Source organism: Mastigoproctus giganteus, chromosome 5 (genome assembly GCF_048544385.1).
Source record: "Mastigoproctus giganteus isolate SK-2022 chromosome 5, ASM4854438v1, whole genome shotgun sequence".
Classification (NCBI taxonomy): domain Eukaryota; kingdom Metazoa; phylum Arthropoda; class Arachnida; order Uropygi; family Thelyphonidae; genus Mastigoproctus; species Mastigoproctus giganteus.
Window position 1 is genome coordinate 31,215,991 of NC_143579.1, and position 24,536 is coordinate 31,240,526.

General features: G+C 36.9%; 1 protein-coding gene across 2 annotated transcripts in view; it reads left to right on the plus strand.

The window, feature by feature from the left end:
• The window catches only part of LOC150085280 (lachesin-like), a 189,007-nt gene that overhangs the window by 150,209 nt on the left and 14,262 nt on the right, over positions 1 to 24,536 (plus strand). For both annotated transcript variants that reach the window (XM_090373124.1, XM_090373125.1), the window contains one exon: positions 18,791 to 18,998. In XM_090373124.1, coding sequence (XP_090229250.1) covers positions 18,791 to 18,998 — 208 coding nt within the window. The remainder of the gene's footprint in view (positions 1 to 18,790; positions 18,999 to 24,536) is intronic.

Below are 24,536 nucleotides of genomic sequence, written 5' to 3' on the forward strand. Positions count from 1 at the left end.
CTGTTGAAAAAAGTTCCAGAACCAAGGGTCATAAATTAAACTTACAGGGCTTCAGGTTTAGATTAGATTGTAGGAAGTTTTCTTTTAGTCAGCGAGTCATTGATAGCTGGCTCAAGTTGCCCTCCCGGGCAGCTGACGCTAAATAAATTTCGCCTCAGCTACCTGGGAGGGCAACCTCGGAGTTTGAATAAATTCAAAGGTGAATTGGATACTTACCTGTGTGAGGAAGGATGCATACATTTGGTTTCTTATGCACTTTTTTTTGTCCAGTGCAGCAAAAGCCTGTGGCTTCCTTGCACTATATGGCGAATGTTATTACTATCATGAAAATCCTGTCTCGCTAGATCAGGCACTATGAGAGATGGTCAAAGAGTTCTGACAACGAAGTATAAAAGAAAGGTGCAAAATCCAATTTTTTTTTTTTTTTTGGCAATGAATTTACCTAGACATTCACTACACTTATTGTATTTAATCTGCAAAGAGTTTAATCCTACAAAAAAAAAATATTCTTCCAGTTGGACATCAGGCCAAGCTTCCACAGTTGCTTTTAACTCTTGATCATCTTTAAAGTTAGTTCCGTGAGGATAAGACTTGTGGTCGCAAAACAAATAATAGCAATATGGAGTGTACCGGGAAGAAGGGGGTAAATTGTTCAAATCATCCACATTCGTGAATTTTAGCTTTTGAAATCCTATCTTGTTCACAGGTGCATTGTCCTGGAAAAGAAAAACACGATGACCCAACTTCAATAATCTATTTTTTCGAATTTCAGCTTGTCACCTTGGTAAAAGGCTGGCATAATATTCTCCTGTTATTGTGGTGTTGAGTGGAGGGCAATCAACAACAATCCCTTTGTCTCCTAAAAAAAATTGAGACTACTTCTTCAGCCAATGATTGGGTTCAAAATCATTTCGAGGTAGGAGATCCCTTGGAGTTCCATTGCATGGTTTCTAATTTGGATTCAGGATTGTAAAAATGTAGCCAGCCAGAATAAAAATCTATCTGGATTAGCAAGAATTAATTTTAAATTCTCTTTTGATGACTCCATCATCTGATGTTTGTGTGAATGGAAAGATTTATGGGAATTTGCCTTGCACAAACTTTGTACATTCTCAAATGCTCATGAAGTATTGTTAAAATACTTCATGGGAAATGTTAAGTACTTTCTCAAGTTCAGACAATTTAATTTTCGTGTTTTCTAAAATTTTTTCTTCAACGAAGACAGTCGTTTCAAAATTTATTGCTTCAGAACGCCGACAAGATCCTGGATCATCCTCGTTTAACTCCATCCTGTTTTTAATTCTGCGAACTATCTTGTAACAGTAGCATAACTGGGTGATACTTCCTCAAAGACAGTAGCGATTCTTTCATGGATCTCTTTGGTCAAAAAGTTGATTATTGAACGATATCGGTTTTCTGGACATTCATCTTCTTCCTTCTACCAAAGCAATTAATTTTAGAAACTGCATAAGACATTGACATACAATTTTTTTCATGATAATTTGTAAGATATTAAGCTCTCAAAATCATCTATTCTCTAATTCATATATCCTGTTCTCAGAACTTTGTTCAAATGGAAACTCCATGTATATTGTCTATTGTGATGTTCTGTGGTCGATTTGCTGTTTAATGGACGAAACATCCGAGTTTCCGGGAGAAAAAAACCATTCTACCCTCGCCTCAGACCTAACTCAGCCACGTTGTGAATGAGGCGTATAAAAACTCCTCCCATCATCGACAGGACTCTGAACTCAGGTCTTCTTCAGAGGAAACCCTCAGGTCATCTTCAACTTCAGAGGAAAGTCCTCGTGGGTAGCACAGTTGGTACAATCACCTTCCTCCCCACATCGGGTGGAAAACACCTCAGTTCAAACCCTATCAATGATGCTAGGAATTTTTATGGGTCGTTTTCACAACGTGGCTGAGTTAATTGGTCTCAGATGAGGGCAACACGGTTTTTCTCCCCAAAACTCGGGTTTTCCGTCCATTAAACTACAAATTGACCACAGAATATACAAAATTTACAGATATATACTGCGCAGTATGGCCTAAGTTGCTAATGCACCTAAAAACCTTACATCCTTCAGGAAAAAAAGGAAATGTCATTTGGATTCTTTTCTAGGAAAGCATCTGAATGCCATTTTGTGTACAGTTTTAAAACCCAATGTTAATAGCATCGAAACTTCAATATAGTAGGGGATACTGTCCTATGTATCGTTTTTATAGGAAAAAAACCAGATGATTTCTTCTTAGCATTAAAAAAAAAACTTCCAACTTACAGTCGTATATCAATTAGAGTAGAAAAAGGAGCAGAGAAAAAAACATGCATTATTTATTTTTATGGAATTTCCAAATACGTTTAGGCGGACTGATATATCACAAATGCATTGAAATACGAACAAAAAAACCTCTTTTATCTGAAGTAATTTATCATGTCGCAAACGTATTGGTAAAAGACGTACAAGTGAGCTATTTGAATCAAAGGGTTTCAGTAACAATCAATTACCCAACTCCATGCAGCTCGGATATACCCACGCTGCTCTAAGACCCCAGTAATGATCTTCGTTCCTACATCTGTTTCCATCGGAACAAAGTGGAAAAAAAGAATTCCATTCCTTTTCAAATAGGCTGAGATTATAAATTTTAAACGGCCATCGACATTCCAATGAGATCTGTTGGATTTATTGTAGCAAAGAACACGCAGATCACAGAGAATATTGGACATACAAGTGAACTCTAATCTAAATGTTTACCTTCCTTGATAATGCAACAACGTTAATATTTAACAATACGTGTAATTTATATTTGAGAAACTTTTTTTTTTAAATTTATATTAATATATATTTAACAATATTAATTTTATATAGTAATTTTTAAATAACTTTTGATAAGTAGGATTAAGTTGTTGATACCATATAATATCTTAAATAAATGTATTCTAAACTCTCAAGGGGATTTGTTCTTTAGTTCTACCAAAAGGGGCACTCCAGTTATCTTAGTTTAGACGGGTGTTACACCAAGTGGTCCCCTGGAGACTTCATACAAAACTCCAAATTAAAGTCAGAAAATACTGGGTTTGAAATAGGGAGGTTATAGATGTGTAAATGAATAGCAGTCAAATGGAAGAGAATAACAAGTAGTATAAAGAGAGTGAGCTGAGAGTAAACAAAACAGTGGCCCTTACTAGAGAAGGAGTGGTCGTTTGAAAACAAGCGAGAAAAATGTTACTGGGATCAGACACGAATTACAGGCAATTAAGAACGCTTTGATCTGTGCCACATAGCTAGTTGAATTGGGACACTCTGGCGTTATCTTCAAGAAAACAGCGCCACTGTGGCGGGATTTAGGTAAGTTAGCGACATTTATCAAGGAGAGTGTAAACACGAAAATAGATATTTTTAGAGTAGATGAGCAGACATGAAAGAGTGTTAATGCAAGGATGTGGAATAAACAGAATAATAAGACAATTACAAGACATGGGTTTGGTTTGTTCATGAGGGAGAAGGTTTTGGTAAGTTTTTTTTTTTTTTTTGATTTAGCAAATAGGAAACAGTGAGAAATTAGTAGAGTATTGGGATTGGTTGAGAGTCCTGTGGGAGGAGGTTCAAACTGCTGAGAAAAGAGGGTTCGGAAAAAAGTTGGTGACTTGTGGGCTGAGGTTGATGTTTTTTCGAATTCAGTGTTCGGAATTCGTGGAAGCGAGATGAAGAAAGAGAAAAAAAGGGGGATAGTGAGGCTGAGAGGAGGTGAGAACATGATGAATTTGGGTTAGAGAAGTGAGATGTGAGAAAGGGGAGAAAAAAAGAAACGAGAGAGAGTGGTGGAGAGTTGGGTTTTTGGGAAGTGCGGACGAGTGAGAATTCTGAAGTATAAAGTAAAGGTAGAGAGAGTTCAATCTTCGGCTGATCGGCATGTCTAGCCAACGAAATAGCATGCTGTATTTCTGAAGCTAAAAATGTGTAGGAAGCTAGAAGTGTGTCTAGATCCGACCTCGTCGGGAGAGAGCCAGGTATGCATTGTGAGTCGAGAAACCTACGCGAGAAGAAGTGTCCAGTCCAAGAGCCCGAAGCAGAGATTGTCCTCCAGAAGATCTGAAACGGATGTGAGAAGCCTGTTTGCCACGAAGGAAACCCAGAGTGCAAAAGAATTGAAAATAGAGGCCCATTTCGGAACTCAAATCTGTTCCAGTTTTTATTGAACCCCGAATTCATAGACTCATAAGTTAAACTCTGTGAGAAAATTGTTTATTAGTGTCTTTAAAAGGAAACCTCTTTTTGCAATGTACAATTAAGTTAAGTTGGGTTAGATTATAGATAAAGTTAATGATCGTGAAATTATGTAAGGGTACTAAAGGGATAAAGAACAAAAATATATATAAGGGAATTAATAATAGAATAAATCATAGGTGTAGTAGGATGGGAACATGTTAACTTATATTATTCTAGACAATGTGTTGACATGTGATAATATAACAGATAAGATTTTAGGTAATGTGTTGATGTGTAAAGGAAAGAAAATGTTATTTTTTATCCAGAAACCTTGAGAGAAATAGGAAACCATTCCCTATATTAGAACGGGAAGTAACTAAGATGATAACTAAGGAGTAACTAAGATGCTAACTAAGGAGTAACTAAGATAGAATTAAGTGATTTACAATATTACTGGTGTAAGGTGATGAAAATAGTAATTGATTTGATAGATAGGTGATTGATAGACATTGGCAATTTCTAGTAAGTAAGAGAACTGATCTAAAGTGATATGTGTTAACCTGTAAAGGAAGAAAAGCACCTTTTCTAAGCAGTAGTTGGAATTTATTAATTGCGTGTGAGAGATAATTACCAATAAGGAAAAGGGAAAGGAAGGGTTGTGCTACGAAACGTAAATTATGCATACATATGTGGAATAGTTCATAATAGTTGATGATGACTGTGAGATGACAGGGGGAATAATTGTGCAATCAAATATGAAAGTTTCTGAGCAGTGCAGACAGGCTGCCAGAGCAGGTCATCGGGTATTCTCAATGATATACACGAATTTTGCTGGCAGTGATAAGGAGGTGATTAACCCTTTGTATAAGGCAATGGTCAGGACATTCCTTGATACTGCATACAGGTCTGGAGGCCCCTAATTTCAAGAAGGATGCAGAGCTGCTGGAACGAGTACAGAGAAGGGCAACAAGATTAGTGAATGGAACAAAGGGTTGCTCTTATGAAGAAAGACTTAAGTTCTGCAAATTGCAGAGTCTGAAGACCAGGCACCTGCGGGATGATAAGGGTTTCAATGGTTTTAGCAGGCTCAGTGCTTATAGGATTCTTCCTCTTGCTCAGATTACAAACCTGAGGGGCATAAATCCAAATTAAGGAAAGACAGTTGTAGAATAGATTGTACAGAAATTTGTCTTTATCCAGAGGTAGTTGATTGCGGGAAGGAAAAATCTCCTATTTGTCCTTGTGGAAGTTGATAGCTTAAATAAATTCAAGGAAGAACTGGACAGACTTTTGGAGCTAATGGATGGGTGAAAATGGATTTTTCTTTTGGCTGATGCTGTGTAAGCTTGCTTTCTTGTATCTTGCGCCTCTGCTAATGTTAATGATCACAAATTCAACGCAAATAACTGTTAAATTCTCAAAATAGAGTAACCCTAGCGGTAGAATTCCGAATTCTTCCACAAATAAAAAAAAATTGAGGTGCTAAACAATGAAAGCTTATCACATTATTTTTTAACTGCATAAATTTTTCTTTTAAATTATTCGTTAATATTAAAAATTGTCAAATAATTTAAAATAAATTTTTAAAACAATTCAACTTTCTTTACTTTTTTTAAAAAAAATAATATTTTCTTTCATTATTTTATGGTGTTATGTGAATAATTATGTACATATATTTTTAATAACGTTATTTGAAGAAATTATTATTAAATATATATATTTTTAAAAAATATTATCGATACTTTAAATTTTTCCATTTTATATTTTTATTTGAATTGTTAAAATTGAGATCTGCTGTTGCGATTTCATTGTTTTCGGTATTCCGTATTTCCGACTGTGACATTTTGACCTCGCCGCAATCTTTGAATCGAACATCGTAAGCGTGTTATTTCGAGCTCCGATTAATCCCCCCTTGTACCATTCCGTGACGTACCCGCTCAAGGTTGCGAGGGAGTTAACATTTTGTCATGGAAGGCGGGTAAACTGCGACAATACCGAGTCATAAATAATAGAGATTTTCACACTTGGCGGACGAACTAACTTCGGCTCTCGTGCGGCGTGTCAACCCCTGACAAGCAACTGCAATATTCTTTCGCTCGAGACACGACTGACCGACAACCTGTCTGCCTGTTGATGGAACAACAGGAAATAAATGTTCTGGGCCTACCCAGGGAGCCGCCTTCCGATATATATTATTTAATAATACCCCACTGATCCATCGTAGGGTTCCAAAAGAGACACGTGACTGCTAACCACTGTTACACCCGGAATAATACCGACCCACCCCCAAGAGACAATAATCGTGTCCATCAATCAAAACATAGCAGACATGCGAAATATATAAATTTATAATATAAATGGTAAAACAGTTAAACAGTATTATAATGTAATAATTACAACAAGAAAATGCACGTTTATATGTGGAACAGAATCCTGTATTTCACAGAAACTACACTAGTATTGAAAAAGCTAAGAAACATTCTGGGGTGTTTCAATTTCCATTCCTGCGGACTCAGCGAGAGGAAGGAAATTAACAATTCTGCTAAGAGCGTCCCAGGCATCCTCTATTGAATTAAAGTTCAGGGATATGGCTGGCCATCCATACCAGCTCTTCCCTATGAAAAGGATTATTTGACTAGCATAGTTAGGCAGGGATGCATTATCATCCATTAAAAGAAAGGTCCAATTTCTCATGAAAAGGGAAAATATAAAAATAAAGGAGCTCCTCTTTATACATTACAGACTAGGCAATTGTTAATTCTTTCAACTACTCACTTTATTAATCAAAAGTTAAAGGAGAAAGGGTATTTCTGATCGTTGAAAGCACAACGTACACCCAGTGACCACTTTATTAGATACACTGTCTAATACGCAAGGAATTTCAAATCTAATCGCAAGAGCGATTAGATCTGAAATTCATTTTAAAGTGATATACTGATCCATGAACATTGGGTCTTGCAATTCTTATAGTGCAGATTGTGATGGTACCTGGTGCTCTCTTGTCCTCTCTATGTATACAAAACCGAAATAAATAATAATAAATAAATTAAGGAACCATTAAAAATAAATAAAGTAACCCTTGTGTATCCGTAGTATAAATTTATAGCATGACGTCCGTCAAAACAACCAAAATATTAAAATTCCAAACAGGATAAAGAATTACATTATTACTTGTTACTTTTACGCTTAAATTTTTTCATTAATATTAAACTTATTTTTAAGCAATCGATTATGATTTATTATAGTTATTTACACAATTCATTCCTTCATTTTATATTAGGGCGGTGCAAATTAAATCAAAATTAGTGGTCCTCTTTATTCTGGATAAACATGTCCAAATCGAGGTTGACTGATGCTGAAACCAGTCTGCCTCCATTTGCAAACCTAGAAAGAATTGTCCGCTCAGAACTTAGGCCGACGTTGTCGCAGCAGACATCGATACTCTGTCAGACAATTAGGACACATGTCAGCAGCAGTACGGTACGCATGACGCTGTATGATATAGTTAATGCCGTTGTACAGCTGTCCACGAGCCCAAAAAAAAAAAAAAAAAAAAACTGGTGGAAATTGTTCCAGGAGACTAGAGGATTTCATAAAGGCCAAAGGATTCAGCACTCATTATTAATTATCCTGTATTTTTTGTAATATACATGCTTGTGGATACTAATGGCAGAGTATTCTGAACGAATTCGGTCACCAGCAGAAGAAGCCTCATTTTCTATGATGGACTAAGGTTAAAAAAAAAAAAAGAAAAAAAAAGAAAGAAAGAAAGAAAAAGAAAAACCAACAAAAACGTTCTTTTTTTTTTTTTAACAATCTACAATTTTCCTTGCTTCTACGAATATAGGCCTAGAGGGGATAGTTCCACGTTAAATAAACCAACGATGCACGGTCTCAATCTTCTCTTATTATTACGCTAGTATTTAGCTAGGCACCTGTGGCTATGTCATATTTTTGTAAAATTTACCATTACTGTATTTTTTTCTTTTTTTTTTACTTTTGTTTCTTCAATGAACGCATCTAACGTTTTAACATGGGAATATATGGGATATTGGCATTCACTTAACAAGTTGCTTTCTTAACGCTGTGGTTAAGCGAAGCATACTTGCGTCGTATAGAGAAAAGTATTTACGGATATCCGGTTACGGTTCATTTTTTTCTTTTAAAGAAATCGGAAAGAAGCGTCAGTTAATGGCCTTCTTTTATTATATTTAAGTTATGAAAAATTTAAGAGGTGTACTGATTACACTTACAGTAATTGAATAAATATGAATAAATATATCATCTATTTCCTTATATTAATATCTTTTAGGCTATTTTTCTTTAAAAACTTACTTATTTTAAATTTATCTAATAATAGATTATAAATAGGAATAATGCAATACGTATTGTTTATACTTCAGCAATTACATTACCAATTAATAGTTTATACATCTGCACTTCCGGAAGAGTTAGCCGGAAGATCTTACTACAAACTTCCGGTTAGAAGCCCTGAAGATGACGAACTTCCTGTTAGAAGCCCTGAAGATGACGAACTTCCGGTTTTATAATAATGTAAGAAAATACAGATTTCTAAAGTACAGAGATTTTGTACAGAGATTCCATTGTACATTATCTATACTACAGAGGGTGATTCAATTTTTTTACTTAATAAAAGAAGTAGAACTGTAATTGTTAGGTTACACTTACACTAAGTCATCCATACCGGTTGAGGTCGAAGAAAAATATCTCTTAGCCAGTACAAAACAAATCAATAATTTCACTATTACATTGCACTGTCTCTGACAGAGTGTGTTTAAACAGATATGGAGGTCACTGAGGTCACTTGTTCCTTCGTATCGGCTCCGATAATACGGCTTCTGTATATTACAGAAGTTGTTAAAATGTTTTTCCATTAAGACATCGTAATCACGACTCCATCCTAACTTCCGTCCGTAGTTTAATGACAAAGTTTTTAAAAATATCCGTACCATTATACGTACGTTATGACGGACAAAAATAAAGCGAGTCATTGTTACGAAATGAACCTTCCGTCGTGCGTCTGACACAAACAGATGCCCCCGCAATGATGTCCAACAGAATACATTTATATATCGAAAGCTAAAAACTAATCTGTGCTACCAATGTCTCTATTACTTCCGACTGATAGGGTGGCGTACGTACAGTCTATCTATTCCGCGCTATTATATGGTGATGGCGTTCGCTTCACTGTGCAAACACAAAGCAGACGAAAGTGTCTTTGTCGCTGCTATTTCACAGCAGACGAGGTTCAGAGAAATTGTCAAAATCGAAAACTCTCGCCAGGATTGTAACTATTTGTGTACCAACTTTGACGATGAGGGGAGGGGGGAGGAAGAATAAATGTACCTTCGTAGTGTTTACAAAGCACTTTTCGGTTCTAGAATAATAGCTTTCATTTATTTCTTTTGTAGACCTGCGTATTAATAAACCTCTACACTCACTAGCCAAAAAATTAGAAACCTTTATTCAATCTCTAGTAGGACCACCTTTGGCCGGAATTCTTCCGGCCAAAGGTGGTCCTACTAGATGGTCCTACAAATAAAGACATTGAGCTTCTTGGAAGGGTCCAAGGGCCGGGCAACTCGCGTGGTGAGATCGGCAGAAGGGCGACCGTACGAGGAAAGACTCCGATTATGTGGACTGCAGAGCCAGGCAACCTGCACCTTCGAGGATACCTGATTGAAGTTTATAAGACTCTGGCTCTGAGGGGTTAGTAAAATGAATGAAGGCGGGATTTTCATTGCTATAAAGAATCGCATCAAGTTTTTCTTTAGCCAGCAATTCGTTAATTGCTGGAAGAAGTTGCCTCAGCAGTTAGTTGACGCTGACAGTTTGAAGAAATTCAAGTATCAACTGGATGATTACCTACATGAGGAGGGAAGTACATCATTTGTATTTTCTTATCTACTTTTTTACCAGTGCAGCGAAAGCCTGTGTCTTCTTCGTACTGTATGGTTAATTCCAATATTAATGCTATTATCAACAAAGTTTTTGTAGCTATTTTCTTTGAATTAAGGACACGTGTGCATTTTCATTTCTCGAAGTGAAGTTAATCACGTAAGATGGCTTAAAGTGGATCAAATTGTTCAATTGAGGGAGAGAGAGACAGAGTAGAACAAAAGATTATATATATATAGAGAGAGATAGAGAATCACCAGAAAGAGAGAGAGAGTAGAAGCAGAGATGATAGAAAAACAGCCAGTAAGAGAGAGAAAAAGTATGAAAGACAGAGAAAGTACGAAAGGAAGAGAAATATAAAAGAAAGTAGAGATGGCAAAGAAAGAAGAGGATAGAGAGGCAAAAATCATCAGAAAGAGAGTAGGACAAAAGGTGATAGAAAAAGAGCCGGTAAGAGAGAGAAAACTAAGAAGGAAAGAAAGAGAAAGTATTAAAGAAAGAGGGAGAGGAAAGAAACTAAGAAACAGATAAGAAAGAGAGAGAGAAGAAAGTAGGGAACGTTGAGAAGCAGAAAGAGAGAAAGATAAAAAGAAAGCAGTAAAGGCAGAGAGAAAGAGGGAAAGTAGGAAGCAGAGAGAGAGAGAGAGAGAGAGAGAGAGATAAGAAGTAGGAAAGAGGGAAACACAAAGAGGGGAGAAATCAGTTGAGTAATTGGGAAAAATAAGATGGAGAAATGGAAAAATTAAACCGAGAAAGCTTGAAACAAAAAGAGATGAAAGCAGAAGACAAACAGCGTGGGTGGTTGAAGAAAGAAGGCAAAAATCGGGAAGTAGAAACGCGCAAAAGCGCGAGAGAGAGAGAGAAAGAGAGAGATAATCCGAGGAGGAGGCTTTTCTGGGCGGTGGTGGCGAGATAGTGGGAGTTGTGTAAACTTATCTGTCTTACTCGGCGGGTTCTTCCATTCCTGTTGCACTCAATAGCACCTGCTGCAAGAAATAACACGTGAGCCTCTCGCGCTCCTTCCAATTTCACACACCCGCGCACACAGCCGAGCACCGCTGCAAGCCGCGTTTCTTTGTAAATTGCCTCCCTTAACTTTCTTCGCCTTCTTGTTTACATCGTATTAATAAACCCGCGTGGACACGACGAACGAAGAAAAGACGGAAAAGAACAGAGCCAGAGAGAGAGAGAGAGAGAAAACTAAAGAGCCAAACGCAAACGGACAGAAGGATATAATAATCGTTTCTTTAACAATAGACGGCCAATGGAACTATTTTATATCGCGGAATTAATGCGTGCATTTCTCGGACGACAGCCAGATGTGGATGCAAATCACGCGACTACCCTCGATGGCCGCATTAACAATTCTTCGTACAGTTTACTTTCGTATTCATTCTGCTCTGTTAACGCGCCTTTTTAAAGGAAAGTTCAAAGCAAAACACAAAAATAAGATGCAAACGACGAATCAAAATAACGGTGACGCCGAACATTCCGAAAGGGGAGGGGGAGGGGAGGGGGGCTACTATTGAAACACGCGGCGAAATGTAAGCCGACGCAGTGGCGATTGAAAACCGGGAGGTTGATTTGGAAGGGAAATTGAGCACGAAAAAACTCAATGACTTGATGTCATCAATCAAAAAAACCTTACAGATGGAGAGAGAGAGAGAGAGAGAGAGAGAGAGAGAGAGAGAGAGAAAGCAAATGATGAAAGGAAGTATCCCTTATACCCTTCATCGCTAGACCTTTCAAATGTCCAGCTTTCTTTCTTACTTTTTCCAATAATAGAAAGAAAAACAAAACAAAACAAAACAAAACGATGCGCTTTTCTTATTTCTGTCTTTTCCAATGCCCATCGGAGAGAGAGAGAGAGAGAGAGAGACAAGGAGATAGATAAGTGAGAAGAGAGAAAGGGAAAATACAAATAGAGAAACACAGAGAGAGAAATCGAGAAATTAGAGAGAAAAAGAGAAAATGGGGAGAAAGAACAATTGAGGGAAAAACAATTAAGAGAGTGAGAGAATAACTAAGAGCGAGAAAGAGCAAATGGAGACAGAGAAAGAGAAGAACAGAGAAAAGAGAGAAGAAAGAGTCAGAGATACAAACTGAGAACAAATTGAAGGTTGATGTCAAGGAGAGAGAGAAAATGGAAAGAATTAAGAGAGAGAGAGAAAGAGAAAGAAAGAGAGAGGGAAAAAGAATGAACAATTAAGAGAGAAAAGAGAGAGAGAGAAAAACAAAGAACAATTAAGAGAGAGAAAGTGGAGAGAATTAAGAGAGAGAGAGAGAGAGAGAGAGAAAGAGAAAGAAAGAGAGAGGGAAAAAGAATGAACAATTAAGAGAGAAAAGAGAGAGAGAGAAAAACAAAGAACAATTAAGAGAGAAAGTGGAGAGAATTAAGAGAGAGAGAGAGAGAGAGAAAGGGAAAATAAAGAACGATTAAGAGAAAAAGAAAGAGAGAGAGAAAATGGAGGCAATTAAGAGAGAGAAAAACAAAGAATAATTAAGAGAGAGAGAAAAAGAAAGAGAGAGAGAGAGAGAAAGGGAAAAGAAAGAACATTTAAGAGAGAGAGAAAATGGAGGCAATTAAGAGAGAGAAAAACAAAGAATAATTAAGAGAGAGAGAAAAAGAAAGAAAGAGAGAGAGAGAGAGAGAGAGAGAAAGGGAAAAGAAAGAACATTTAAGAGAGAGAGAAAATGGAGGCAATTAAGAGAGAGAAAAACAAAGAATAATTAAGAGAGAGAGAAAAAGAAAGAAAGAGAGAGAGAGAGAGAGAGAGAGAGAAGAGAGAGAGAGAGAAATTAGAAGAAAAAAATAAAAAAACGGAAAGGGAGGGAAGAGACAGATGATGTACAAAAGAAAGAGAAACTGAAGATTATTAGGAGAGAGAGAGAGAGAGAGAGAGGAGACAGATGATGTAGAGAAGAAACAGAAATGGTGACTATTAAGAAAGAACGAGAGAAACGGAGACAAGAAAGATAGAAAGAAAAATGGAGACAATTAAAAGAGAGAGAGAGAAAGAAAGTGAAGACAAATAAGAGAAAGAGAGAACAGCAGACAGAGAAAAGAGAAAATGGAGAGAAAACAATTGAAAGATAAAAAAACAATTAACACAAGGAAAAAGAGGGAATAACAAAAAGAGAGAGAAAGAAGGAGAAAGAGAAAAATGAGACAGAGAGAAAGAGGGAGAGAGAGAGAAACAATGGGGGACAATTAAGGGAAAGAAAAAAGAGAAAACTGAGACAATAAGAGAGACAGAGAAAGAGACAGAACAATTAAGAAAGAGAAAACGAAATCAGAGCAGAGATAGGCAGACAGAGAGAGAGAACAAAGAACAGAGAAGAGAGAGAACAGACAAGGAGAAATAGCAAAAGTGAAACTTACAGAAATATCGAAAGACGAAGAGAAAAGAAAAAAATAGAGAAATATTAAAAGAAAAATATAAAAATAAAGAGAAAACTAGAAATACTGAAGGAGAAATATCGAAAGAGAAAAATATGGAATGGCAAACAAGAGAGAGAGAAAAGAAAATAGGTAAGAAAAGCAGAGAGACAGACAGTTAAGACCACGTACTAACCGACTAATCTTGCGAGATATTTTCAAGGAGAACTTTCGCGTCCGCCAAATTGAAAATGTTCGACGATCTCCTTTGACCCACCGAGTTTGACCCCAACTGCGTCTGCGTCCGCCGACTCAATGGCAACTGCGCAAACATTCAATTAAGGGTGTTCTTCCAAAACCAAAACCAGACCACAATGAGGTTTTGTGAAGCAGCCTCCCGATACCGAAAGGGCCCCGGAGGGGATGCGCTAACTCACGGGACGCCAAACAAACCTCGCTGCCAAATGATGCGGTTTATGCGTTGCTCATTGTGTCCTGCGAGTGCCAGTGGCCAGAAATGTCGCATTGGGCGACACCCCCGCTAAACCTATTCGAATACCCGGGCGCCTGCGGAACAACGGAGGTAGCCTTCCGCTCGTTCGTTCGCAGCTACTGCGCGACCGCATTAATTGGTGTCGAGGATACAAACGTGCGCTTATCGCTGCCCATTGTTGTGGCTTCACCCTTGCGTCTGCACTTGTGCGTTTTACAACGTTCGCAGCGCGTATCGGCCCGTGGGTGCTGGGCGTACTCTGCGACGGAGCCGGTATCAGCTTTCTGCTCGCGTGCAGCCACATGACCTACTTACGAACAGCAGGGTGTGTGCAGAGACTCGTGCTCCGAGAACTCGACAAATTTGCGTACATATTTCGTAATGCGGTGGGGGGGGATCAAATACGTAACGGGATGGTGACTCATGACATTCGTGCTGCCGCAAATATGAAAACGGTCACGGGGTGTTCGAGGTTTTGAGAGATCGTGAACGCCGAGCACCACTCCGTCATTTCAATGATCTCGGCTGCAAAGCGTAAAATATTTAATGAATGCCCCTGACACGTTTCGTTTCGAACTTTGCCATTTTTCGGCCTTAAAGGAGCCAAAACGTGGCTGCGCATGCGCGAGTTATTCTTCTGAATCGATGTATAGAGCCAGTTTTAAAGTCGATTTAGAATTGATGGATTATCATGTGGAAGAAAAAGGAAAAGCTTAGTTGAAAGAAACAAAGCCAGAGAGAGAGAGAGAGAGAAAGCAAGAGATAGACAAAAAGAGAGAGAGAAAGCAAGAGATAGACAAAAAGAGAGAGAGAGAGAGAGAGAGAGAGAGAAGAAATGGATAGAGAGACGGAAGAAATACAGTGAGAGCAAGAAATATAGAGAGAGAGAGAGAGAAAGAGAGCGAAGAAATGGAGACAAAGAGCGAAATAGAAATGGTGCGAAAGAGCGAAATAGAAATAGAGAGCGAGAAAGTAAAGAAAATGGGGAGAAAGAGCGAAGAAAGAGAGAGTGAAGAACTGGAGGGAAAGGGCGAATAAATATAGAGAGAGAAATGAAGAGAGAAATAGAAAGACGCAATATACAGTTAGAAAATGAGAAAGAAAAAGATAGATATAAGAAATAGACAGAGAGAGAGAGAGAGATGAAGATAAAGAAATTGATAAAATGGAGAGACAGATATGAGAAACAGATAAAGACAACGAAATGCAGATAGAGACGAAGAGAAAGAGCTCACAAATGGAGAGAAAAGGCGAATAAAATAGATAGAGAGTAGAAATAGAAAGGTAGATAGACAAAATACAAAGTTAGAGAAAGGAGAAAGAGACAGAGAACGAAAGATTGAAGAAAGAGAAAGTTAGAGAAAAAGAGCGAAAGAGAGAGAGAGAGAGAGTAAAGAAATAGAAAAATTGATGTAAGAAACTGAGAACGAGGCACAGAGAGAGATTATATTCTATTTCTTCTCTCTCTCTCTGAGAGAGAGAGAAAGAGAGAGAGAGAGAGAGAGAGAGAGAGAGAGAGAGAGAGAGAGAGAAAATAGAATAGAGACGAATAGACAGAGAGAGCAAGTGGGGAGAAAAAGTGACGAAATCAGAGAAACAGTGGAGAAATCGAAAGACAATGAAGGAGAGAGCGAGAGATGGATTATGTAACTTTACAAGTGATATACATACTACATACTCTGACCTCCCAAAATATTAGTCATTTGGAGATCGCAAAATCACAACTGCTATGCGTATAATAAATAGATAGATTTATGATATCCAAAATGTAAATATATTTATGCTATTTAAATTTAAACGGGGCGTGTCTTCCAGAAAATATAAGAAGAGCCCTTAGTCTTCATTAATGTTCTAGTATGAAAAAACCAACTGATGTCAGCTACTTTCTAAATGGGCACATATACATCGTGTCACGAGTTTACGTACAAGGCCAGATTACGTCCACAATTGGCACCGATTAAACATCTTACCGAGTAGAAAAATATCGGGGGGTTCAATTTCATAAAATCACCGACAAAGCTAGACGGAAGGTGCCCATATCAACCAACGCTGCACCGCACTTAGTAAGCCGCTCAAGTTCGAGCAGTATATCCATTTCCGAGTGTTGTGAACGGCGACAGTGGTCGTCTGAGCATTACAAAATTGTAAAGTCTTAGACCGAATCCTGTACTAATTATTATCGGGTGATGTATACGTGTAGGGGAGGATCACAAGAAACGGTCCCATAGAAAACCATGCGTCCTAAAATGACGTCGGTGTTGACATTTTTGAAAATGCTTATTGATCAGTCGACTCACCCCACTTTATGTGACCTCAATATTGTATAGCGTCCGACGTTGCTATGACATGTAGAGGATACAATCAGAACGCTCTCTTAAAACAACATAAACACTACGCGCCAAATACATTTTGTAGTTCGCAGTCTCCAAACTTACGGCCATTAGCAGTTCGTCTGAAAAACGCTCCGTTACATACGGAGGTCGTTGCCATCGTAAAAACACTGACAGATGTAAAGGAAAGGTACCCGCATCAACCAATACTGCACCACACTTCAAAAGTCCCTGAAGCCTACCCATTTTAAACGTTGGAGGGGAAAAAACGCTTAATCGCAAAAAAATTTGTGGGAATATCAACAAAATTAATATTTTTTTCTCAATATTCTTATATATTACAATTTCATTTTAATTTATTTAGTGTAGCGTAATAACTTCAGTTTTAAAATTTAAACCGAGAAAAAGACAAATAAAATGTTTTAATTTTAAAATAACTATTCAATTTAAATGTTAATATTAGCATAAAAGATGGAATATTTGAATATAATTATATAATATTTTAAAATTTTAATCTATTATAGAGATTGAAGACGGTTTTGCCCGGATGACAAGTCTGAGTATAGCGAGCCAAAAACGAACTTCTCTGCATTGTCGATGTGCTATACAGTGAAGCATCAATTGCAATTAGGGCGTGTCTTCTGTAACTCGTTAGAAAGCTATCGGTCTGCACACCCCATTTACGGATTGAATAGGCACCTACAATGAGCACCTCTTAATCACCATCTTTTCACTCGGTTTGTTTCTCTTTCAACTTCGATGGTGGAAAATGCATTTTAGCATTTTGTTTCTTTATTTGCTTTTCACCCTCTTTTTATTGTTCTCTCGCAAATATAGTAAGGGGGGTGTTGAAGCGAGGAAACCGATTATTCTGTCGATTCACTAACTCCAATAAACGGCCGCCAATCGACAAAAAATCACTATCCTCACTATTGTCCTTCTGACTGGTTCAATTGTATAGGCAGATGCGGGTAAACAGGATAGAAAGAGAGTGCAATTTCTGCCCCCCCCCCCTACTACCGACCCGTTTTCTTCCTCAATCGTGATTCCAGATAGATTATTACCAATCTCCTAGTTGGTGATAGAAGCGATTGGAGTACGTCTCACGTGGTTTTGCCCTTCGTGGATTTCAAATTCTTCGATTGTGACGTCACGGTTGCCTTAGAGACACTCCTTATTTATGTGTTTTCCGTATTTTCAGGTATTAGCTTCGTAGAATTCGTTTTCGAGATAATATATCATTGTGGCCTTGCATCTTCCTCAATAGTTCTATTTATCTACATAGTTTACAAAACTAGGGGAAACAAAGTTGTAAATACCTGATGAGTTGAATGGGTACACCTCATCCCTTAATGAAAAGACTTGTTATCGTTTGTAACAGGTTTTTATAAGTTTTTTTTTATATAAACAGATATTTAATATTTTATGGTAATCCTAGACACAAAAGGTAATAGTATTTTTACTAGAATGTGGATGGGTTGAAGGTTGTGAAAGCGGAAGACTCTTGTTGACACTGACTTCAAAATTTATAGATTGTCTTTTTCAGGAAATACTTGTGGAGGAAAGTTGCTCAAAGGAACAGAAGTAGAAGGAGTAAATGAGGAGAGGAATAATTAGTTCTGTGCGTTTGAAGTTGGGGCAGATTGGATGTTAACCAGTTTAAGGGCGTGTTCAGACTAGTTTAGAAAAGAGCAATTTATCATTGTTCAGGAAAACAATGCTCGTGAATTTTAAGTCCTCTTAAGTTTGAAAGCTATTTATTTCGATATCATTCTCATCAACTTTGGAAGCAATTTTTAAGCATTTATCATTTGAGAAAGAACGTAGAGTTGATAACCACAAAATCAATAATAATAATTTGAAAGTAGTTATTGTTATGAAAAAGACATTTCAAGAGAAAATTGTTAAATTTAAAATTGTCAACTGTTTCTAAATTATTTTCTTTTAACAAATTAGTTCCTTTTTAATTAGTTCCATAGCAGATGAAGAGAATTTTCATCTGCTATGTGAAATACATTCGTAACGAATCTTTGAAGATTTTTTTCGTCTGCTGCATGAAATAGATTCGTAATGAACTTTTGAAAACCGCATGATCTTTTTCGTCTGCTGCATGAAATAGATTCATAACGAATCTTTGAAGACCACATGATTCTTTTCGTCTGCTGAATAAAATAGACATTCATAAAGAATCTTTATTTCACATAGTGTGAAGAACATTATTACAACAATACAACTGCTTCAAATTCTTCTCTCAACAATGTAAGCATCACCATCTGGCTTCAACAATTGATATGCGCGCGCCTATTGTTGTAAAGATATCAAACGTCCTATTATCATCCACTTATTTTTTATTTTTTTTAGTTTTATGTTTTGTTTACATCTTTTTCCAAATACCTTGCGCTATCTTGTTCAGTTCTTTGAAGCCTCTATGAAATGAATGAAGGTCCTTGTATCATTTCAGGTCGCATGGATCCACACTGACAGACATACCCTGTTGACATTACATGACCGCGTCATTACGCGCAACCCCCGGTATAGCATCTCGCACAACGGATACCGGACCTGGTGGCTCCACATCAAGGACGTACAGGAGAGAGATAGCGGACATTACATGTGCCAAATCAACACTTCACCTATGAGGAGTCAGGTCGGATATTTGGATATAGTTGGTGAGTTTGTAGAGCTTACTTCGATACAATATCAGTTATTTCTCGAGGACTACTTGATTCGTTTGCGATGTATAAGATCTGGAAATATATCAGTCAAAATTGTTTTTTTTTTAACATGATGAAAGTTTTAAGTGAACATCGAAACGTAATTATTAATCTCCCAGATTATTTTCAAAAAGAAAATAATTTAAATATTGGGTTATTCGAATTATAAGCAATTGGCACAACCTAATTCAAAGTTTTTGAAGACCGCATTATTCTTTTCGTCTGCTACTTGAAATAGACATTCAAAAAGACGTCTATTTCACTTAGTGCGAGAGCATGATTCTTTTCGTTTGCTATTTGAAATAGACATTCAAAAAGACGTCTATTTCACTTAGTGCGAGAGCATGATTCTTTACGTCTGCTACTTGAAATATACATTGAAAAAGATATGACTATTTCACATAGTATGATCGCATCGATCTTTTCGTCTGCTATTTGAAATAAATATTTAAAAAATATGGTTATTTCACTTAGAGTGAAGATCAATTTATAAAAATAGAAATTCTTTGAATTCTTCTCTCAACAGTGCTATCTCACTTCAACAATTCAACCGCGTGCGCCTATTGTTGTAACAATAAGCATCGCGATTCTTGGAGAATTCTTTCAATTATGTGCATATCCATTTTCAGTTTAAATGGGCTCTGCTATTGTTGTTAAATCTTTGCAATTTATTCATTTTTAACATGGTTTATGGCCGAAAAATAGATGATTTAATAGCACCCACCGAAACGTTTAATATTTATTATAAACTTACTGAGAATATTAAATGAAGCGAGACGCTTCCTTGATAGTTATTTTTAGGTGCTTTGGGGAGTTTTTTCGGAGATATAGACAACCACCATCCGAGTATAATTTACACTAAGGATTAGCGGTAGCGTAATGTTGTCTTTTTGTTTCTTTCCTCTTCCACATTAAGCACACATGGCCAAACATAATGTTTCTCATTGTGTATCTTCGTGCTTCTTTTTCCGCGAGAACTGACACAAATATAGCTGCATGGGCAGGGACCGACAGTAGTAATTTCCAGCAAATGCAGTTGACAGCTGGGCTTTTAGCCTTGTCACATTCAAATGACAGCTGGGATTGACGGCACTATATTTTTTCCTTCGTTCTGCCAGCAAGAAACATCTCTGTTAGGTTGCGTTCCACGTGGACATGTTGGCTTTAATGATAATCCTAATGTCAGTGGCCCACCCACAGCTAGTACGATCCCCCATCGCAGGTTGTCGGCCTCATGCCGACGCATTAACTGGAGATATATCACGAGGAATATTATCTTTCGTGCCTGAGTCACACACGTTGATAATTAAGCTGCCCAGCACATATTTCTGCTATATGATGTGTCCACACATTCCCTAAATGGACTAATGCCTAGCTCAATGGACGAACTCAGATGAGTCACCGATGGTCAAAGTTGCACTAGGATAATTAAAAGCCCAATTTTCAGGTTGCTATAAAGGTCACCTCTGTACATTTACAGATCATTACAAATGATGGAATTCGTTCATGTTTGGTAAGAATGACAAGGAGATGGTTCAGATGAGAATTAACAAAATAACTCCAAAAAGTCGCCACTAGGGACCACCTGTGATTGACCGTTGGCCAATGAGATGCGTGAACCAATACAAAGAGTTTGCTGATTTTGGTCCGCTTCATCCACATAATGCGCACAACTTATAAACACAGTGCACCTCATAGTCTTTGTTACCTTATCGATAATATTAAATAAATAACAAATAGCGATAACCTAATCCCAGCATCACAGCTGCAGTTCTTCACTGGTGGCCGCATTGGAAACTAAATATATTTTGTATTTGCATCAAAGGTCTGTACAGCGGTCTGGACCTGGAACGAGAAATGAAATCGAAGACTCCATAATGCTAGTGATGTTCGTTGATTGCGTGTAGGTTGTATGAGATTCGCAGGCGTATTAACCGGTTCCAAGGAGTAGTTTGATTGGATTGTACACAGACATATGTCAATGTTTGATAATATTTAGGAGAGGAACAATGATGTGAAACTGCACTGATCAAAACAATGGTCACTGGATAAAACTATTTGCGGATCACGTTTACAGAAATCCAGGAACAAGACGATCCTGATCATGTTTCTCGAAAAACTGGTGTAATTGGGTGTGATTCACAAGGAATTTGTAACTGAAAAGGAGAGAGTCAGTGCTGCGATCTACGTACAGGTGCTTCTATTGCAGCACACTTTACGGTTGAGTCCGTTATAAGGAAGGAGCTGGTTTTTGTTGCACGACAATGGCCCCGCTCATTACGCACTTGTTTTGAAGCTGAAGCTGTTTCTGATGAAACATTCCCCATAAACCATCTGCCCTTTCAGAACGGTAATAAGTGCATCAGTCAGGTGGTGATTACTTTGAATAAAAATAAAACTATTATTTGAGCTCCTTCACTTTGTGTTCTTTTTATTGTACCAGTCCGGGAACTTTAATGCCACACCTCATATTATTTCGATATGTGGCTGTTTGTTGTTAAATATGTCGATGTTACCTTATAAGTCACGTTGCACTGATGTCTCTCTGAAAAGTATTTGGATATTTTGGCAGGGAAGTGTAGATAAACTTCTCTGTTTGGTCTGGTGCTGTTTTAATGTAGTTACAATATTAAGATCGATATTTAATGAGCCCTGCCTTCACTCACTACTTGTGAACGTTTCTTCAAAGACTGAAAAAACGTAAATGGATCTTGTAACTGGATTTATATAAATTCGTTTACACCAAGAGTGACGTTTAACAGGATAAATACGCGCATCAAAGTTCAATATTGATTTAAACCTTTGGCACGTTCAATGGCTAACGTTAACCAAGTTTTCGTTTAATCTTATTAGTTTGAAAGCATTAGAGATTCGTTATGAACAATAGACAATAGCTCGTGTCACAAAGATATACACATAACTTGGCGGTCGCTAATTGAGAATGACAGCGGACAAATAAATATTCTTCAATATATCGCATTTTCCACCTAATTGGATTCTGGTTAGGTAAATATGTTTAATACGAACATCTTGGTCGTATTTCTTGTGTGATTAAATCAGAAAATTAGGCTTTGAGTTTCCAATATGATGCGATTCTTACTGTTTGCAAAATATTCTAGAGATTGTTTTCAAAACAGTCAGTAAATTTTGCACATCTGTCTATCTATGAATAAATCAAAATATTCAGGACATTCAGAGCAATGTGATGAGTGCCAAAATAAAGGAGAGCAAGTTTACTACGATTACAACTATTTTAATGGATATTTCTTTAAAAAATTAGATATTTTTATAACAATTTCTTTTAGTTTTAAATTATTTTCATGAAAAATCTAAAAATTTTATTAATTTTAAATAATTCTTATCAAAAAAGTTTATATTCAAAATATACCTGTAAAAATAAATAATAATAATAAGAAGACGCTATTCTTATTATTAAATAAAACTGCATTATCATTCGTTAATTCATTAGTCTAGCCATTTTAAAAATAAAGTACCAGCGTACAAATTTTTCCGGATTTTTTTTTTTTTCTTTTAGCAACATCCAAAATTTGAAAATATTCTGGAGATTGTTTTCAAAACAGTCAGTAAATTTTGCACATCTATCTGTCTAAATAAATCGAAATATTCAAGACATTCATTCTCTTTGATGAGTACCAAAATATAGGAGAACCAAGTTTATTATGATTTTAGATGTTGAAGAGTTTCTAACGGTTTTAATGGAAATTTCTTTAAAATTTTTCTTTAATTTTAAACCAGGTTTAAGATAAAAACTGAGATATTTATTATTTTAAGTTATTTTAGCCGAAAAAGTTTGTATTCAAAACACACTTGTAAAAATAAATTATACTAATAAAAAGAAGTATGTATTTTAAATAAAACTGGGTGGTTGGTTGAATTTCAAGTGTAGCCATTTAAAAATAGACTATCCAGCGTACAAATTTTTTCAGGATTTTTTTTTTTTTTTTGGTAACATCCATCAACGTGGTGTTTTTTTTTTAGAAAAAATCGATACGACGAATAAAAATTTAATGGGATAATTGTCTAAGTTATTAAGACTTTACGAAGTTTGCGTTGTTTTCCAAGATGGAAAATTTCTATCTTAGCTTTACAGAAATCAGCAGATGGGAAAATAACAACTGAGAGAGAGAGAGAGAGGAAGAGAGAGAGAGAGAGAGAGAGAGAGAGAGGGATGCAGGGGAGCGTGCTGCAGGAGTGTAATGAATCTGATCCTCATGCATGAGATAAGCGCGAGAAACATAGTGATTTTCTATCAACGCACGGGTGGTTAATTTAGAGTGTACAGTGTCTGATGTAGATCTGTGAGGTGATAGTTTCCTGGGCCAACTGCTTAATGATCCGTGGCTGTGATGAGGAGGCTGGAATTTGGTCATCGCGCGCGTTTGAAATTTGCTTTTAGTAATTTCAGCTTTCTTGGAGATTTCTAGCACATAATGGTTCTGCCTGCTTACGGAACTTCGAAATAGATGAAAAAAAAAAAAAAGAGAAAAGAATGCAAAACACCGCCAAATAGGTCAAAGGCTAAGAAGTCTCGGAAAAAAAGGAGAGAAAAAAGTGCTCTCTGTGGTGTAAATATTCAGAATGGAATGAAGAAGGATTAGGATGGGAAAGAAAGAAGAGAGAGAGAGAGAGAGAGAGAGAGAGAGAGAGAGAGAGAGAGAGAGAGAGAGAGAGAGAAAAGAAAACTACAGGGAGGGCGAAGGATAGAAAGGAGGAGAGTAGGATACGTGAGAATGAGTAGGTAAAGGGCTAGAGAGAAAGAATGAAGAAATGAAAGAAGATAAAAAAGATTAATAGAAGTGAAAAAAGGAATGGTAAGATGATAAATTGGAACGACAAAAAAGAAAGAAGAAGAAATACAGAAAAAGAGGAGGAGAGTGATAGAGAGAGAGGAAACCAAGAGATAAAAAGAGAGAGAGGAAAAAAGTGAAGAGAGACAGAGAGAGGAAAACAAGAGAAAGAAAGAGAGAGAGAGAGAGAGAGAGAGAGAGAGAGAGAGAGAGAGAGAGAGAGAGAGAGAGAGAGAGAGAGAGAGAAAAACAGAGAGAGACTTTTTTGACGACATACTTTTGTCACTTTCATTCCTTCCTCTTTTGCTCTTTGCGTGCTGGAAAATTGTGAAAGAGAAAAGGAAAGAGAGTGGGGAGAAAAGAGAGAGAGAGAGAGAGAGAGAGAGAGAGAGAGAGAGAGAGAGAGAGAGAGAGAGAGAGAGAGAGAAGGATAAACAGAAGGAGGGAAAAAGTATGAGAGTGTGAAGAAAGGAAAAGAAATAAAAAGATAAATAAAACTGGAAAAAACAGAATGGTAAGAAGATCATTTGGAAACATTTAAAAGAAAAATTAATACTGAGACAAAAAGAGAAAAGAATAGAAAGAGAAGACTAAGAAAGGAAATATGATTAATTTTTTTAGAAAATGGAAAAAGAAGATAATTGCAAACGGTAAAAGAGAAATATATATATATATATATATTTCT